This window comes from Pelobates fuscus, chromosome 13 (assembly GCF_036172605.1).
Source record: "Pelobates fuscus isolate aPelFus1 chromosome 13, aPelFus1.pri, whole genome shotgun sequence".
NCBI lineage: Eukaryota > Metazoa > Chordata > Amphibia > Anura > Pelobatidae > Pelobates > Pelobates fuscus.
The window spans coordinates 79,503,656-79,523,109 of NC_086329.1; the positions used below are offsets into that span (position 1 = coordinate 79,503,656).

Genomic DNA, 19,454 nt, shown 5'->3' on the forward strand with positions numbered 1-19,454 from the left:
TCTGCTCTGTGTCAGTGTGTATCAGGGGTTTTGAGGACAGGTGTCAATCCATATCTGCCAAGTGACCCTATGTAGGAGGAACAGTCCCTATTCTGCTCTGTGTCAGTGTGTATCAGGGGTTTTGAGGACAGCTGTCAATCCATATCTGCCAAGTGACCCTATTGTCAGGGATCTTACCTGGAGTTGGAGTCCGGCAGGCAGAGTTAAGGCACCCTTTGCAATTCGGCACAGACCGAGGGGACTCAGGACAGAAATCCCCAAGGGTGTGACACAGTGCACTGGGGCTGAAATAACCAGTGCTTCCTGGAACGCAGTACAGACAAGGGATATCCAGAAGAGTAGTCGGTAACAGAATCAGAAGTCAGGGCTGGCGGCAATCAGGCGAAAACAGTAGACGAGCAGAAGATCAAAACCAGGAGTCAGATTAACAGCAGTGAAACCAAACGGAACAGGAAACACGATCTGACAACGAGGACCAGACTTGCGGGGTTTAAATAGGAAGTCTCAAGCAATGATCATGGAACCAGGAACAGGTGTGCAAATCCCAGGCAAACCGGCTCAGACTACAAGATACCAAGAACATCTAGAAACAGTCAAAGATGCGTGGATACCAATGTAAGGATCCTGACTGGGATGCAGGCAACTCAGGTTCGATCCCAACCAGAGCCAAATACACAATATTGTGTAAAACACAATGATGATCCTGACATTACCCCCCCTTCAAAGACGCCGTAGGCGAGAAGAGGAAGGCAAGTACGACCCAGGAGGTTACTTTTTAGTTTTCTTGGTTTTAGTAGTACCCTTAGGAGTGGAGGTCATAGCTATTAGGGCCTTTTCAAAAACTTCCAAGTCCTCCTTCCGGACTAGAGTCCCATTAGAGGCATAGGTACAACCAGCAGGAGGGACTTCCTTGATAGGACTTGTAGTGGTTGTGGTGCTTGCCTTCCTAGAAGCAGACTCTTTAGTGGAAATAGCGATCTCGGGTTCTTTCGTAACTGATTCCAGCACATCCTCAGGAGCAACAACTGTAGAAGACGGAGGATTGTTCAAAGTGGTCAAGCAAGGACAGGCAGCATGTTGGCAGACAGGTCTCATGGGATATGCCGGAGTAGTACCCAGACGGAGAACCCGAGACCTAGAAGGACGAATGGGACAAAAGGAGATTAAATGCCCTCTCTCCCCACAGTAAAACCACAGTCCATGCGCCACCCTTCTTGCCCTTTCTTGAGATGACTGACGGCACCTAACCAGTCCAATCTCCATGGGTTCTTCCGCCTCGCTGCCAGATGTATAGGATGTTTCAGGCATTTCAGGAGACTTGGGAGTAGGAGGGTTAGTAGTAACATCAGTCCGAGTGAAAGGAGTAGTGTAAACCATTTCCAGTCCGGGTTGCAATATATGGGAAGCAACAGTAGGTGTTCTCTGTATATAGGACTTTTGTGTCTTGTTGCATTGTAGCCCCAGGGACCGAATAAAGGACTCCCAGGAATCCAGGACTGGGCTTTTGGTGAGTAACAATTGGTGGGCCCAAATCTTAAGGTGCCCCGACAATAAGGTAATTGCTGTCCTCACTTTAATGGCATCTGTGGCATAGGTAAGTGGTCTCAAGAAAAACAGGACCTCGCAGTCAACCTTGAGGGTGTCAAACTTAGACCGGATCCCAGAAAATTTCTCAGGTAGAGCAACCAGCGGTTCAGATAGTCCAGAGTCATAGGTTACTCTCCCTTTATGGGAAGCCAGCTCCTGCTGTAAGCCCTGCAAAGCCTGGGTGAGCTGGGAAACTTGCTGGGTCAAGGCTGCAACGGTAATTCTCAACTCTGCAGACTCCATTTGGTCAGATCGTACTGTCAGGGATCTTACCTGGAGTGGGAGTCCGGCAGGCAGAGTTAAGGCACCCTTTGCAATTCGGCACAGACCGAGGGGACTCAGGACAGAAATCCCCAAGGGTGTGACACAGTGCACTGGGGCTGAAATAACCAGTGCTTCCTGGAACGCAGTACAGACAAGGGATATCCAGAAGAGTAGTCGGTAACAGAATCAGAAGTCAGGGCTGGCGGCAATCAGGCGAAAACAGTAGACGAGCAGAAGATCAAAACCAGGAGTCAGATTAACAGCAGTGAAACCAAACGGAACAGGAAACACGATCTGACAACGAGGACCAGACTTGCGGGGTTTAAATAGGAAGTCTCAAGCAATGATCATGGAACCAGGAACAGGTGTGCAAATCCCAGGCAAACAGGCTCAGACTACAGGATACCAAGAACATCTAGAAACAGTCAAAGATGCGTGGAGACCAATGTAAGGATCCTGACTGGGATGCAGGCAACTCAGGTTCGATCCCAACCAGAGCCAAATACACAATATTGTGTAAAACACAATGATGATCCTGACACCTATGTAGGGGGAACAGTCCCTATTCTGCTCTGTGTCAGTGTGTATCAGGGGTTTTGAGGACAGGTGTCAATCCATATCTGCCAAGTGACCCTATGTAGGGGGAACAGTCTCTATTCTGCTCTGTGTCAGTGTGTATCAGGGATCATTAGGATAGGTGTCAATCCATATCTGCCAAGTGACCCTATGTAGGGGGAACAGTCCCTATTCTGCTCTGTGTCAGTGTGTATCAGGGATTTGACTATCTTTAATCAGATTCAAAAATTACAATTCCAGGAAACATTTAACAAACATTTACAAGAACATGTTATGCACATCATAGAAACAACGTGAACCTCTTTAAAGCCACAAACTTAAGACAAAAAATACGTACACACAATGTGTTTGAAAGAATATTCTGAATCCTTACATGTTTACTTTATCGTTTGTTTGATTTTTGGGAACCATATATAAACTACAAGCAGCGTGAAAACTATAAAAACTCAAGTGGCCATGCTGATCAAATTAAATAGTATGCTTTACACAGCGTATAAGGGTGATGTCACAGCACAACGGGAATGTAACAGGGGAAGAGGTGAAAGTCATCCTCCCCCTCCCACGACCACGCCATATCTGCCAAGTGACCCTATGTAGGGGGAACAGTCTCTATTCTGCTCTGTGTCAGTGTGTATCATGGTCTCTGAGGACGGGGAACAGTCTCTATTCTGCTCTGTGTCAGTGTGTATCAGGGGCTTTGAGGACAGGTGATTTCTGCCCTTTATGGATTAAAAGCAGACTCTGCATCAACTGTGTAATTTTCCATGTTAGTTTTGCCATGGATCCCCCTCCGGCATGCCACAGTCCAGGTGTTAGTCCCCTTGAAACAACTTTTACATCACTTTTGTGGCCAGAAAGAGTCCCTGTTGGTTTTAAAATTCGCCTGCCCATTGAAGTCAATGGCGGTTCGCGCGGTTCGCCGGTTCGCGAACATTTGCGGAAGTTCGCGTTCGCGAACCGAAAATTTCGGGTTCGCGACAACACTAATTCTAAATGACATGTTTATAACTTCTAAAATACTTATGAAAAAACTTAACTTGAGGGATAGAATATTTTATGATACTCCAATCGAGGCCCTATGTTATATATTGATAGATCTAGACATTAAACCCTGGCTTCAATTGGGGATAAATAAGATCTCTGATTTATGTGAAGGAAACAAGCTGACTATATTTAATCAATTACAACTGAAATACAACATACCAACAAGAGATATATTCAAATATCTAAGACTAAAGAACTTCCTAATGTCTAAATCAATCTGTAAAGAACACTATATAACCTTTCAAATTGTTAATAGTCAAAAAAAAGGTAGTATTGCCAGATTTTCTAAACTGTTTGACCTAATGGACCAAGACTTTCAAATTCCTCCTTTTAAAAAGTGGGAAATCGATATTGGTAAATCTATACCTTTTGTAGAATGGGTTGGAGGTACGCAATTAGTGAAACAATCTATTCATAATGTATCATTAGAAACCCATTTTAAACTAATATATAGATGGTACTTTGTTCCAGCTAGAATGTATAAGATTGATCCTATCCATAGTAAAATTTGCTGGAGATGTGGTCTGGAAAATGGCACAATATACCACATATGGTGGGAATGTCCTAAATTAGACGATATAAAAACTCAAATGTTTGAACTAGTAAGTTCTTTATATCCAGGTATTAAGGAAATTAGCCCACAAATGTTCTTGTTTAATATAGATCTCCCTATACAAGATAATAAGTTAAATAGGCTATTGACTGATATTTTTTTCGCAATTAAAATCAACATCGCTAGATGCTGGAAATCCCCTGTACCCCCTGATTGGAAAGAAATTATGTCTCAAATCGATTTCCAGCGTAAAATGGAGATGAGCCAGGTCTTTAACCTACAACATAGGAAAAATGAGAAAATCTGGTCCCTTTGGACTTCCACATTTTTTAATGAGATTTAAATATATTTACGCACTGTCCTTTTCTCCTGCATTGGCCGGGTGGGGTGGAGGGGGGAGGAGGGAGAGAGAATTTAATTTTTTAATCTCGAATCTATAATATAGTAGTAATAAATGTTTTTTTTATCTATTTATTTATTTATTTTTTGTCTTCTTGTCGTATTGTTTGTCTGTATGTTTATTTTTACTGTATTCACACAATGTAAATATTATGAATGTTTTGATAGATATCATCAACTATAGTGCATATCTATATTAGCATGGGATGTTTGTATCTTATGGCATGAGTTTGATATGTGATGTTTGATGAAGTCTGTTTTAAACAAATGTGATTTTCTGTATTTTTCAAAACTTTTCTCTGAATAAATATTATAAATAAAAAAAAAAATAATTATGTGTTACAAATTCTGTTTGAATGTATATTGTCTGTAAAAAAAATATTTTTTTCAAATATAAAAAAAATACAACCATGTATTTACACTATTATAAATGGTAAATGAGTTCCTTAAATTTCCAAATGTTTTTTTTTTTTATGACAGTCCCTATTCTGCTCTGTGTCAGTGTGTATCATGGGCTCTGAGGACAGGTGTCAATCCATACCTGCCAAGTGACCCTATGTAGGGGGAACAGTCTCTATTCTGCTTTGTGTCAGTGTGTATCAGGGGCTTTGAGGACAGGTGTCAATCCATATCTGCCAAGTGACCCTATGTAGGGGGAACCGTCTCTATTCTGCTCTGTGTCAGTGTGTATCATGGTCTCTGAGGATGGGGAACAGTCTCTATTCTGCTCTGTGTCAGTGTGTATCATGGACTTTGAGGACAGGTGTCAATCCATATCTGCCAAGTGACCCTATGTAGGGGTAACAGGCTCTATTCTGCTCTGTGTCAGTGTGTATCATGGTCTCTGAGGACAGGTGTCAATCCATACCTGCCAAGTGACCCTATGTAGGGGGAACAGTCTCTATTCTGCTCTTTGTCAGTGTGTATCAGGGGCTTTGAGGACAGGTGTCAATCCATATTTGCCAAGTGACCCTATGTAGGGGGAACAGTCCCTATTCTGATCTGTGTCAGTGTGTATCATGGGCTCTGAGGACAGGTGTCAATCCATACCTGCCATGTGACCCTATGTAGGGGGAACAGTCTCTATTCTGCTCTTTGTCAGTGTGTATCAGGGGCTTTGAGGACAGGTGTCAATCCATACCTGCCAAGTGACCCTATGTAGGGGGAACAGTCTCTATTCTGCTCTGTGTCAGTGTGTATCATGGTCTCTGAGGACAGGGAACAGTCTCTATTCTGCTCTGTGTCAGTGTGGATCATGGGCTTTGAGGACAGGTGTCAATCCATATCTGCCAAGTGACCCTATGTAGGGGGAACAGTCTCTATTCTGCTCTGTGTGAGTGTGTATCAAGGGCTCTGAGGACAGGTGTTAATCCATACCTGCCAAGTGACCCTATGTAGGGGTACAGTCTCTATTCTGCTTTTTTTCAGTGTGTATCAGGGGCTTTGAGGACAGGTGTCAATCCATACCTGCCAAGTGACCCTATGTAGGGGGAACAGTCTCTATTCTGCTCTGTGTCAGTGAGTATCATGGTCTCTGAGGACGGGGAACAGTCTCTATTCTGCTCTGTGTCAGTGTGTATCATGGTCTCTGAGGACAGGTGTCAATCCATATCTGCCAAGTGACCCTATGTAGGGGTAACAGTCTCTATTCTGCTCTGTGCCAGTAAGTATCATGGTCTCTGAGGACGGGGAACAGTCTCTATTCTGCTCTGTGTCAGTGTGTATCATGGTCTCTGAGGACAGGTGTCAATCCATATCTGCCAAGTGACCCTATGTAGGGGGAACAGTCCCTATTCTGCTCTGTGTAAGTGTGTATCAGGGTCTCTGAGGACAGGTGTTAATCCATACCTGCCAAGTGACCCTATGTAGGGGTAACAGTCTCTATTCTACTCTGTGTCAGTGTATATCATGGTCAATCATGGTCAATCCATATGTCAAGGTGTCAATCCATATGTCAAGTTGTCAATATGTCATATGTCAGGTGTCAATCCATATCCATTGTGATTTAGGAATGTTAGGTGATTCCTGCCCTTTATGGATTAAAACCAGACTCTGCATCAACTGTGTAATTTTCCATGGGAGTTTTGCCATGGATCCCCCTCCGGCATGCCACAGTCCAGGTGTTAGTCCCCTTGAAACAACTTTTCCATCACTTTTGTGGCCAGAAAGAGTCCCTGTGGGTTTTAAAATTCCCCTGCCCATTGAAATCAATGGCGGTTCGCCCGGTTCGCCGGTTCGCGAACGTTTGCGGAAGTTCCCGTTCGCGAACTGTAAATTTTGTGTTCGTGACATCACTAGTGACAATATTTTTAGCCCAAAATAGGGACTGTCCCTCCTAAACAGGGACACTTGGGAGCCTTTTGTGCAAAACATACTAATAATCATTGAATTGGTTTGTAGGGTATACAACATTGTTCTCTTACAAAAGTGATATCACATACAGCTGTATTACTGGAACAAAAAATATTGCAGATTGCTAATTCAGGAGACTCACAACAATACAGGACTTCAAAAGCAAGTCTTTGTGTTTCTCTTTGCATTATTAAAATGATGTATTAAAAGGTGTGGAGGTGCTCAACGCCTGTCATCTCCCTTCTTACAATATGTAAGTATGTAAGTTTCTTGGTGATGTCTTGAGTCCCATGGAAATGTAACAATTTATATTCAACAACAAATCAAACATCTATACATTGAATAACAAGGCATACATACTTTGTACAAGTAGAAAAGATTGTCGCCTTCTTTTGGTAGAAATCCAGAGTTTGTTCGATATCGAAGCAAAGCTGCGTTCTTCCAAGCTGGTAATGGAGTTTTGTTTGGAACATGCCAAATACCTATATCACTAGCTCTGATATCATAATATCCATGATTCTAGGAAAGTAAGCAAAATAAAATAATTAAAATAATAAACAAGTGACAAAATGTATGCTTAATGCTTTCTTTATCACTCCCAGAGGAATAAATGTAAAAAAATTTGATGGAAAAATACATTAAGGGGTTCAAGATAAAAAAAAAAAAAACTCTGAACCAGCAATAAGACATCTAGAACCTCAAAACGTATTGCCAGATTTCCCATTAGGCAGAGTATGTGCATGCCTGATGGGGGTGCTGTAGATAGATACTCTGTATGTTGTTTTTTTTTTAAATTCTTTATTTTTGTTGTGCATGTTATAACAGAAGAGCTTGCACAGCCACGACAGCATGGGCAAGTGCAATAATGACATTAGAGAAAGACATCATCATGGCATATGTAAAACAGCACAAATTTTTAGGTTAATTAGATCTATATTTTAACAGTTTATGTTCTCGTTTAGTTATATGTATTCATGAACGTCGCTCTTCAAGTATTTACTCCTGAACTGCTTATCAGAGAAGGTGGGGTGCCAGGTTAGTTAGAACAAGGGAACATAAGTAACAGAAATAACAGGAGATTAGTTCTAAAGGTAAGAGCGTTGTTACTCTGGCTTACAATACTAACATAACTGAGGTGGGCAGTTATTCTAGCATGGTGTCGCCTTAGGTAGGCGTTAGAAGATATTGCCCACTTATGTATATATATGTTGATATCGCTTTTCAGGGTACACAACTAACCAGGACAGGATACCTTACAACAACATATGATCTGCGCTAAAGATTATGGTTAGTCAGTTGTAGGCTGTCAGGCTTATAGAGTACAGGCTTTCCTGGACGTTAGTGACTTTAGCATGCATTAAGGTTCACACTTAAATTACATGTGATATAAATGAACATATAAAACATTGAAATAGCTAGCAATATGCTTTTAACAGTGCATGAGAGGTTAAGTAGATAGGTGGTACACACGCTTAAACAAATCGGTTCTCTCACATATGTGGCACTCTAGCTTAGTTAATCTGGGGTGTCAGGTTACTATATTGTAGGCCATGGCAATATGCTAGCAAAATTATCATGAACCGCAAATTGCAAATTCCCTGTGAGGCCAAGTTCTATGGCCAAGATAATCAAGGGAGCCCTGTGGGAATATCACAGCTGAAAACACATTGAAATGTGGCTTAATAGGAACCTAGTAGGTGCTTCCTAACCGGGCTAGGTTAATCTGAGGACCTCTGGCTGTGAGGGAGAGACAGTCCAGGCGAGCAGGGTGACTGCTGCGTGGGTCTAAAATGTGTTATGATAACCTGTAAGGTTTTGCTGAGTCCGTGTGTTTGATGATCATTGCTTATCCATAGTCCATAGTCCTTGGTGGAGTGGCCACTGAGAAAGTTTATATCTCCGGCTGAGTGAGGTAATGATCCCCGCGTCTCGTACAGGGCCTCAGGCCGTGGGCCTCTGATTGTATCGGTCCGATTCGCGTCACCCGATGCCTTGTCTAATGGCTTCACTTGCGTGGCAGGGTATGTGCCCCATTGGGGTGCCCACTCCTGTGAGCTGTGGAAGGGCTTTCTGCTGGTGTCGCCCCCCTGCTGACATCCTCGCTGCTTCCTGGTCATCGTCGCAGCGGGCTTTGTGTGTATCCCCGTGCGGGGTTGCGCTTTTCTGGTTTAGGGTTGATTGAGTCGCTGAGTGGGAGGTTGGTCGGGCGTACCGGCGGGTTCTCTTCTGGAGCTTGGGGTCATGAGTGCCGCTATCCGAGGGTCCCGGAGCCGGTTCCCGCCATGATGAGTTTCGGCTTTGTCTCCGTTGCGAGTCCGCTCGGGAGTTACAGGGTGGGGTTCCCTGCAAGTGGCGCCGGGTAGCCGGGCGGATCCACGCCATCACCCCCTTCAGCGCTAGCTTGTAGATCCGTCTTCGGGCTTTAAACTTCGCCCAGAGGTAGGTGCATAGCTGTCCAACAAACTCCCATGTGTGCTTGGGTGGCTGTGTAGATGGTCGCTTGGTCATAGGCTGCGACTGAGCTGCCATCTTGGCTAGGCCCTGTTTGTCCTGTTTGGCTGAGGGTTTTGTTGCTTGATCAGGCGTTGGTATGGGGGTAGTCGTCCCCAGCGAGGACCGGATTGTCACCCGCCGGTCCAGAGGGAGGGGGGGGTAGCAGGGCTGTAGCGGGCTCTCGTGTGTGAGCTCTTCCCGTGCCGGGAGATCGTCCGCCTCCCCCGGGTCTCAGGCTTCGCTCTGGTTTAGGCCGCATGGCTGGTAGAGGTTTTTTGGCGGTACACCGGAGCCGGACTGGTACCGTTTTCTTTGGCATGTTGCTCTGGATCCGTTCTGCATCCGTTCTAATGTGAATATAGCAGTCGGTTTTAGCTTGTTTAATTCGGTTGTTGCAGGAGCTCTTAGGATGTGCGACCAGCATCTTGGCTGTCAGGCCCCGCCCCCCGATACTCTGTAAGTTAATACCTACCCCAACCTGATTGCCTAGGTGTTTGCTGTCTCCTCAGATCTGAGCTGGGTCTCTCTGTACCTTGTTATTTGTAGTAATGTTTCTCAGTGTGTGGTTCCAAATGGTGGCAGATATTACTTGGAGTGTTGTATAGACCACCTGAAACATGGGCTGATCGATGACACAAGACCGTCCATTGATAGTCATAGGAATTAAAGCCATTGTTACAATGGCTTTATAGTTATTTTTTAACGAAGTGGCATAACTCCTTTCTCTGATCAGGTAAGGTAGATCAGATTTTTATGTGCCTACATATATTAGTTATAAATATGGATTCCAAAAGGGATACTGTTTACACTTATGGTATACCTATTTCAAACATGATTTTCTTCTGTTGGGAAATTCTTTGAACCATCTAATTTTTCAAAACAGGTTTCATGAAGCTCAAATTGTGTTTACCAAATAAACATCACTTAAGATCCCAAAAACAAATGAATTCACAAGCATCACATTTTAATTATAGAAAATGTTTATTCCGCTGTTACTATTTCAAATTACTAAAAAATATGGAAATGTGTTATACCTGCATTATTGAGGGAGTCTATTGCATACCTTTGGAAGTTCAGAATTAAGGAACAAACAATACCTTGTAGTCATCACTAGTGGCTCCTTCAGGTGTACCAAATGTTGCATAGTTTGCCCAGTTGCCATCACCCTCTGGGTTGTTGGGATCACTTCCTTGCTGGTTGGACCATCTATCTCCAGTTGTACATTTGCCCAATATGTTATTTTCATGAATGCTAGCCACCAAAGTCCAACCACCACCATTAGTGGTCATATCACAGAATGCATTGTAGGGTGTCCCGTTTTCAGTGATCAGTGTATAAATCCCATCTGTATTAGAACAAATGATTTATATATATTGTAGGTAAAACAATGATAGAGTGAAGAATTTGTTTACTGGAAGCATTTGACGTTGCAGGTGTAGTATGAGTATCTGACACTCTCTTCTCTTCTGCAATGAGGTGGAGAGCAATGCTAGTTTGACTACTTATGGTCTGATAGGCGAGCACCAGGGCTCTGCTTTCACTATCACCGCTATAGTGGTTATGGTGCTTGGAGTGTTTCTTTAATTGTTTTCTATAAAAAAAATATAAGGGCATTGTGATGGAAGTAGTTTAATTTGATCTCATAGTCCTTAGTGTGTTTATCCTGTATTAAGTTCCTGTTACAGATCTATTCTTGATCTTCGGTATTAGTGTTTCTGACCTGGCTTTTATGACTACCCTGTTCACGTACCAGACCCAGCTTGTTCGTTGACCTGTTCCAGTCTGTAATCCTGATCTGTTTGAATATGGTTTGCTGTTTCCTGTATCAGTCAGTATTCTTTTTTTTTTTCTTGTACACAATTCGGTTTATTTTATATTGTTTGTGTTTTTTACTTCTATATAAAATGTGACAAACTCCCCTCTCCAAGTGACCACCAGACTATCACAGACCCAGGCCGATTGGAGGTCTGGGGTCTGGATAGTCTCCCAGTGAGGGGGAAGATATGTGACAAACTCCCCTCTCCAAGTGAGTTTGCCACGAGCTTCTGGAGGAGCCTGCTTGCCAGCCTCCTGCCCACAGACTGTGAGCCGTGTAGGGAAACCTGTAAAAGACTACTAAACTTGACCGACTGTTAGCACTGATTTCCCTGGAACTGTTTTAGGCATAGGACCATGTGCACGGTCGGTCAAAACTATGACTTCCAGGAAATTCTGCAGGACTTCTCACGGGCGGCTCCTCTCCTATGGAATAACTTGCCTACTGCCATCAGACTCTCCCCTAGTCTTCAATCATTTAAGAAGGGCCTTAAATCCCATCTCTTCAGGAAAGCGTATGGCCTCCCAGAGTAATCTCTCCCTTACATACCTGTCCCTATGGGATAGTGCTTTGCTCTCTCCTCCAGCTCTGCTTCACTCCTACTTGATATTTCCTATCCTAATGTTTCTAATACCCCACCTCCTATAGACTGTAAGCTCATTTGAGCAGGGTCCTCTTCAACCTATTATTCCTGTAAGTTTTCTTGTAATTGTCTTATTTATTGTTACATCCCCCCCCTCTCAAAATATTGTAAAGCGCTACGGAATCTGTTGGCGCTATATAAATGGCAATAATAATAATAATAATAATAATAATTCCTGAACCCCTGCTCTGATCTGGGTGATTTTTGGATATGTTGTTCATCTAGATCAGGGCTATCAGGATGTGACTTTTATGGGGATATGTTGTGTTTTGGGGTACTTTTGGGACTTTTTAGAAATGTGTTTTTTCTGCCTGGAGATGATTGAGTTGATACAGTAATTAACTCAATTAACTCCCAAGCAGAGGGGAGGGATTGTTTGCCTGTGTGGAAGTGTCTTACATTGTAAATGCGTTGTTATTGGTTTGGATGTTTGTGTCCCTGTGTCCAACAAGGTCCACCTGGGTGTCACCCTTGTTGGGAAACTTGCATAAAAGCCCATTAAAATGCTATTCCAGCTTACACTCCAAAACTGTGTGTCGTCGTGTTATTGGAGGGAAAGAAGATTTAGTCCTGTGTCTGCTGTTCCAGCTTGCAGGGGTTTCAACTGGGAAAGTCCTTGTAAGGACTAGAGCTAATTCCCCATTCGGCTCCAGGAAGGAGCGGTTCCAGGGCCCCAGTCAAGCCACGGCGACTGTGGGCAGAAGTGCTGAGGTTTGTCCCCTGTTTCTGCTACGCTCTCTGGACTAGGAGAGGTCTACCCACTGGAAGCTGGACCCCGGTCTTGGGTCCAGGGTGGGTGGAGGACTGCAAGACCCCAACCAAGCTGCGGCGGTTCATGGGGTCTACGTTGGTTATGGTGTTCCAGTGCTGTGAGTATGGTACTCGCAAGTACTAGGAAGCAGCGATAGATGGAGGTACCTGGTCGGGATGCCAGGCGGTCCGTTACTTAACCCCTTAAGGACCAAACTTCTGGAATAAAAGGGAATCATGACATGTCAGACATGTCATGTGTCCTTAAGGGGTTAAAGTGCACTATAGTCACCAGTTTTAAATATGGATATTGTGGGATGGAAAAGTGCAGAGAATCTACAAAATGCACAAGAGGAATATATGTTGTGATGAAGAAATGGTGTTTACTATGTAAATTTTGGTCATGTATAATTTGTGTTCGAATGTTCGAAGTATTCTCTATATTTTTTACCCATTGTGAGAAAACTGATATATTTTAACATGAATTTCAATAGCTGCTGATCTATTAATCTAAAAAAGGTGCCCTTGTCCGTTTAACATTCATTTGGTGATTACATAACAACATTTCTAGAAAATCACAGTATCTGGCCTATCTCCATCACATACCTCTAGCTGTTCTGTCCCATTGTTTAATTTCTTTACAGCTGCCAAAGTTTTTCTCACAGGAGTAACCTTGGATACAAAAGATAATTGCAATAATGTTATATGCATTAAAATGTATTTAAAACAGAATTGGAGAGCTTCTCAAATATTAGATATACAGGTGATACTCGAAAAATGTGAATATTGTGCAAAAGCTAATTTATTTCAGCAATGCAACGTAAAAGGGGAAACTAATATATGAGATAGACACATTACATGCAAAGCAAGATAGTTCAAGCCGTGATGTATCATAAGTGTAATGATTATGGTTTACAGTTAATGAAAATCCCAAATTCACAAACTCAATAAATTAGAATCTTGTGAAAAGGTGCAATATTATAGGCTCACAGTGTCCCACTCTAATCAGCTAAGTAAACCATAACACCTGCAAAGGGTTTCTGAGCCTTTAAATGATCTCTCAGTCTGGTTCAGTAGGAATCACAATCATGGGGAAGACTGCTGACCTGCAGGGCCGGACTGGGAATTAAAAGCAGCCCTGGAAAAAAATTATTTACCAGCCCCATAATGCGTCACGCCAGCATAATGTGCAAATACAGCGTTAGAAAAGATAATTTAAGATTAAAAATTATTACTCCAATGTAAAAAAAAAAAAAAAGCACATATAGGCTTCAAAAAAACCAAGAGTGCAGATTTATTTTAAGCAGACGTGCCTTTGCATATAACCAATGTTTCAGTCCAACTACCATGATATATTAAGGAAAGCTTGGTAATGGGACTGAAATGGTGAATGTATGTAGGGCACAACTGTAAAAAATGACGGTATCTTGTTTAGTTTGAAGTCCTGTGGGGGCGCTCTTCACTTTAAATATGTTATTGTGCTGGAGTATGCACCTAGCAACAAGACTTGGCCAATATCTGCTCATTACATATGGTACATATCAATTACATTTCTCTGTGTATTACGTATATATATATATATATATATATATATATATATATGTACATTAATATATGTGTAAATATAATAGGCATAATTATATATATGTATATATATATATATATATATATATATATATAAAACTAATACACACATTAATATACATGATAGATAGATATAGATATAGATATAGATATATATATACACCCACACCAGTGGCGGATCCAGAGCCTGATCTCGGGAGGGGCACTTATAGATTTAAAGAAATAATCCATGCACAATAACCACTACTGCTCTGTGTAGTGGTTATGGTGCCAGGAGTGCCCGGACCCGCTCCCAGAGTAAGTAGTCAAACCGTTTAAGAACAGTTTGACAACTTACCTGGGGTCTGCTGGGATATGGGGCTGTAGTAGGGTATAGGAGCAGTGGTGCAATGTGTGAGGGCTGCAGTTTGTGTGAAAGGTTCAGTGTGTAGGGTGTGTGGGGCAATGTGTGTTTGGGTGCCTGTGTGTGTGTGTGGGGCAATGTGTGTATGGGGGGGGCTAGGTGTGTGTATGGGGCTAGAGGTCGCAGTGGTGAGAGTGAACTCTAGCCCGTTGCTCCAGCGCTAGAGTTCACTCTCGCGAGAGCTGGAGCGTTGCCACTGTAACCGCGGCAACGCTCTGTACTCGCGCAAGAAGGACCCGGAGGAGCTGCAGGCTGAGCTCCCGGGTCCTCTCTTCCTCCCTCCCTTGCCGGCTGCCTGCATGGTGCCTCCAGAACAGGGAGGGAGACCTCTGATCTCCCCTCCGGTCCGTGAAGGCACATGGTGCTTGGACAGTGCCAGCCTGGGGGGGAAAGGGCAATTGCCCGTTGCCCCCCCTGGATCACACACACACATCTATGTTTCTTTCTCCCCCTCACTGCTCCTCTGTGTCCATGTCTCCCCTCTCCTTCCCAGTCACTCTCTTCCCCCTCTGCCTCTTTCGCCCCTCCCCTTGTGTATCTCTCTTCACCTCTGTTTCTGTTTCCCCCTTTTCCCTGTCTCTCTCTTGCTCTCTAACATCTCTTTCTCCCCTTGTGTCTCACTCTCCCTCCCTCTCTGTCTCTCTCTATTCTCCCACTGTTTCTTTCTTCCCTATCTCTGTTTTATTCCCCCCCCTCCCCTTGTGTCTCTATATTACAACCCTTGTGTCTCTATATTACCCCCCCTTGTGTCTCTATATTACACCCCCCCTTGTGTCTCTATATTACACCCCCCCTTGTGCCCCTATATTCCCCCCCCTTGTGCCCCTATATTCCCCCCCTTGTGCCCCTATATTACCCCCCCTTGTGCCCCTATATTACCCTACCCCCCTTGTGCCCCTATATTACCCCCCTTGTGCCCCAATATTACCCCCCCTTGTGCCCCAATATTACCCCCTCCCCCTTGTGCCCCAATATTACCCCCCTCCCCCTTGTGCCCCAATATTACCACCCCTCCCCCTTGTGCCCCAATATTACCCCCCCTCCCCCCTTGTGCCCCAATATTACCCCCTCCCCCTTGTGCCCCAATATTACCCCCCTCCCCCTTGTGCCCCAATATTACCCCCCCTCCCCCCGTGTGACCCAATATTACCCCCCTCCCCCCTTGTGCCCCAATATTACCCCCCCTCCCCCTTGTGCCCCAATATTACCCCCCCTTGTGCCCCAATATTACCCCCCTCCCCCCGTGTGCCCCAATATTACCCCCCTCCCCCCTTGTGCCCCAATATTACCCCCCTCCCCCCTTGTGCCCCAATATTACCCCCCTCCCCCTTGTGCTCCATCCCCTCCATTTACCTGAGAGTAGTCAGAGGGGGCCGGCCGCTTTCTAGGCTGGTGCCGTCGGGCCGGGTGGCAGCCTCGCCGGTCCGGCGGCACTTCTAATGCTGAGGACGGAGGAGCATGTCTCTGTACCATGCTCCCTCGCGGTTCCCACAATTCCCAGCACAGGAACCGCGAGGGAGCATGGTACAGAGACATGCTCCTCCCTCCTCCTTCATGCTCCTCCGTCCTCAGCATTAGAAGTGCCGCCGGACCGGCGAGGCTGCCACCCGGCCCGACGGCACCAGCCTAGAAAGCGGCCGGCCCCCTCTGAGTGTGCCACCGGACCGGCCACCCGGTGGCACATACCTCTGCAGCCCCCAGGTGCCGCGGCCCACCGGGAAATTTCCCGGTATCCCGGTGGGCCAGTCCGGCCCTGCTGACCTGACAGTTGCGCAGAAAACCATCATTGACACCCTCCATAAGGAGGGAAAGCCTCAAAAGGTAATTGCGAAGGAAGTTGGATGTTCCCAAAGTGCTGTATCAAAGCACATTAATAGAAAGTTATGTGGAAGGGAAAAGTGTGGAAGAAAAAGGTGCACAAGCAGCAGGGATGACCGCAGCCTGGAGAGGATTGTCAGGAAAAGGCCATTCAAAAATGTTGGGGACTTTCACAAGGAATGAACTGAGGTTGGAGTCAGTGCATCAAGAGCCACCATATAAAGACGGATCCTGGACATGGGCTTCAGATTTCGTATTTCTCTTGTCAAGCCGCTCCTGAACAACAAACAACGTCAGAAGCGTCTTGCCTGGGCTAAAGAAAAACAGACCTGGTCTGTTGCTCAGTGGTTCAAAGTCCTCCTTTCTGTGAGAGCAACTTTTGCATCTCATTTGGAAACCAAGGACGCCGAGTCTGGAGGAAGAATGGAGAGGCACACACTGCACAATGCTTGAAGTCCAGTGTGAAGTTTCCACAGTCTGTGTTGATTTTGGGAGCCATGTCATCTGCTGGTGTTGGTCCACTTTGCTTCATTTAGTCCAGGGTCAACGCAGCCATCTACCAGGAGATTTTGGAGCACTTCATGCTTCCTTCTGCAGACGAGCTTTATGGGGATGCTGACTTCATTTTCCAGCAGGACTTGGAACCTGCCCACGCTGCCAAAAGCACCAAAGCCTGGTTTAATGACCGTGGAATTACTGTGCTTGATTGGCAAGCAAACTTGCCTGACCTGAACCCCATAGAGAATCTATGGGGCATTGCCACATAAAGATGAGACCTGAGACCAAACAATGCAGAAGAGCTGAAGGCCGCTATTGAAGCATCCTGGTCTTCCATAACACCTCAGCAGTGCCACAGGCTGATAGTTTCCATGCCATGCCGCATTGAGACAGTAATTGCTGCAAAAGGGGCCCAAATCAAGTACTGAGTCCATCTACATGCTTATACCTATACATGCTTATACTAAGGCCCGATATTGTTTTATGTACACTCCTTATTTTATTGATTGCATGTAATATTCTAATTTACTGAGATTGTGGTTTTGGGGTTTTCATGAGCTGTAAGCCATAATCATCGCACTTATGACAAATCACAGCTTGAAATATCTTGCTTTGCATGTAATGTGCCTATCTCAAATATTAGTTTCCCCTTTTACGTTGCATTACTGAAATAAATGAACTTCTGCACGATATTCTAATTTTTCCAGAATCACCTGTATACACATTTTCAATTATAAATATCTTCTAACAAATATTAGTGTTTTATACAGAGTTGTAAATGGATCACTACTTTAACCCCTTAAGGACCAAACTTCTGGAATAAAAGGGAATCATGACGTGTCAGACATGTCATGTGTCCTTAAGGGGTTAAAATAAGTTGTTTGGCCAAAATCAGAGATGGATTACAGGGTTGTAGACCCTTCATAACAAATAATGCCTCCATCACAAATCCAAAGAAGAATGGGTTCTGAAGACTATAATATACTAAGGTCTGGTGGCATTGCTGGCTCACCTTGTCTGTTTCTCCAGGTTCTACTAAAAGTCTTGGATGCTAGTTCTGTGTGCGTGGGTGGACATCATTCCACATGTCCAGTATATGGACCCATTGGTGAAATCCAGGCAATGCTCAGTTATCATTTGTGCCTGCAGGAAAGCATTCTTTTCTTCTGTCCTTTAACCACTTTTTTTCTGCATCCTGTCATATTCCCTTTTCTGTTTGTTTTTCAGTTAACAGACCTCACTCTCTATATATTTTACCATCTGCTCTGATCTTTATAATGGCATATGCGATAATTATTATTTTTTTGGTGTTGAGAAGAAGTTGACAACAATTTAGAGTCTATAATGGTTAATGTTTCTAGTTTAAAGGAAAAAAAAACATGGTTATTGTACAGAGGACAAATAACTCAAAAATCAGGGCTCAATATTTCAAGTCCTACACCAGTAGACAGACCTAAGAATTACTCGCCACTGTTTGCCTGAAAGGTCCATGGAACATGGAACTCATCAGGACTGAATTTTCACTAACTCATAGCTGGTAGGCGAGCGAAAATTTTGAGCCGTGCTTTAATTAGTCTGCTAGTTTACTACTATCAAAAATCTTAGAACAATAAAATAAAATAAATGTTAAAACTCCACCGTGATTTATAAGAGGTTTTGAAGCAGAAATAAGTAGGTAAGAAACATAGTTTAGATGACAAATATTTGTTATATGAAACTGGGACACTTACCACACATTTCAGAACACTTTATAGTAAGTGTAGCCAACAACAGTATTTTCAGCAACATCCTGATTTATGTATACAGCAATCTGAAAATGAAATATCTTGAATATATTCAATATATGCAGCATATATATTATACATATTCCCAAATCTTAACTTTTTTGAATGTTCAAACAACTTTAGTGATCCTATTACCTGTGTCAATGTGTGGCACACTGAGAGGACTATTTCAGTGTTTCTGTTTTATGGTAACAGGTAAATAACCAGGTGAATAAAAAGATGATTGATGAATGGGGACAGTTACTGGCAGGGTTAATCAGTAAACAGTCGTAAAAATGACTTAATTCTGACTACATAGGCAATTAAGATTTACTAGAACCAAACGCAGTCAGAATTCTGTCAGTCCAACCGATTCTGTAAAATCGTTCGGATGAGTTTGGAAAATCAGTAATAGTTTATTTACAGCACTGGAATCAACGCCCATATGGCGGCCAAAGATAAACCGAATGCATCTGGTAAGATTGAAAATGATCATTCACAGCGCAAGGCAAGCCAGCCACATTACACAAGTGAAAAAATAAAAATTTTATTGCTGTAATGGAGGTTATAAACCTCTAAATCCCTCCATTTGCCATCTGAGTGGGTCCCCTAATATTAATAACAAAGGGGGGGGGGGGGGATCTGGTGGGAGTGGCCTCTTATCAAAAGAATGGAGAATCTATTATACCCTTTCTCAGCCCCTCTCAAGGGTGGCAAGTATGGGCTCTAAAATAAATAATAAAGAGTTAGGACCTATTTTCCCTTACCCTGCCCTTCACTTGGGTGTCGGGTTTGGGCCCTAATATTAATACTAGAGTGGGGACCCTAATTACTTTTAAAATAGGAGGGGCGGACATGTCATTGTCTTACCTCCAAATAATAGTATGCTCCTAAATGGATAGTGGTCTCCA

General features: G+C 43.7%; 1 protein-coding gene across 1 annotated transcript in view; it reads right to left on the bottom strand.

Moving 5' to 3' along the window:
• The window catches only part of LOC134583516 (intelectin-1-like), a 97,121-nt gene that overhangs the window by 43,181 nt on the left and 34,486 nt on the right, over positions 1 to 19,454 (bottom strand). Inside the window, exons 2-5 of the mRNA XM_063440452.1 lie at positions 18,511 to 18,590; positions 13,084 to 13,149; positions 10,366 to 10,613; positions 7,136 to 7,294 (exon numbers count right to left, since the gene is read on the bottom strand). Of these exons, the coding sequence (XP_063296522.1) occupies positions 7,136 to 7,294; positions 10,366 to 10,613; positions 13,084 to 13,149; positions 18,511 to 18,568 (531 nt within the window). The 5' untranslated portion in view covers positions 18,569 to 18,590. The remainder of the gene's footprint in view (positions 1 to 7,135; positions 7,295 to 10,365; positions 10,614 to 13,083; positions 13,150 to 18,510; positions 18,591 to 19,454) is intronic.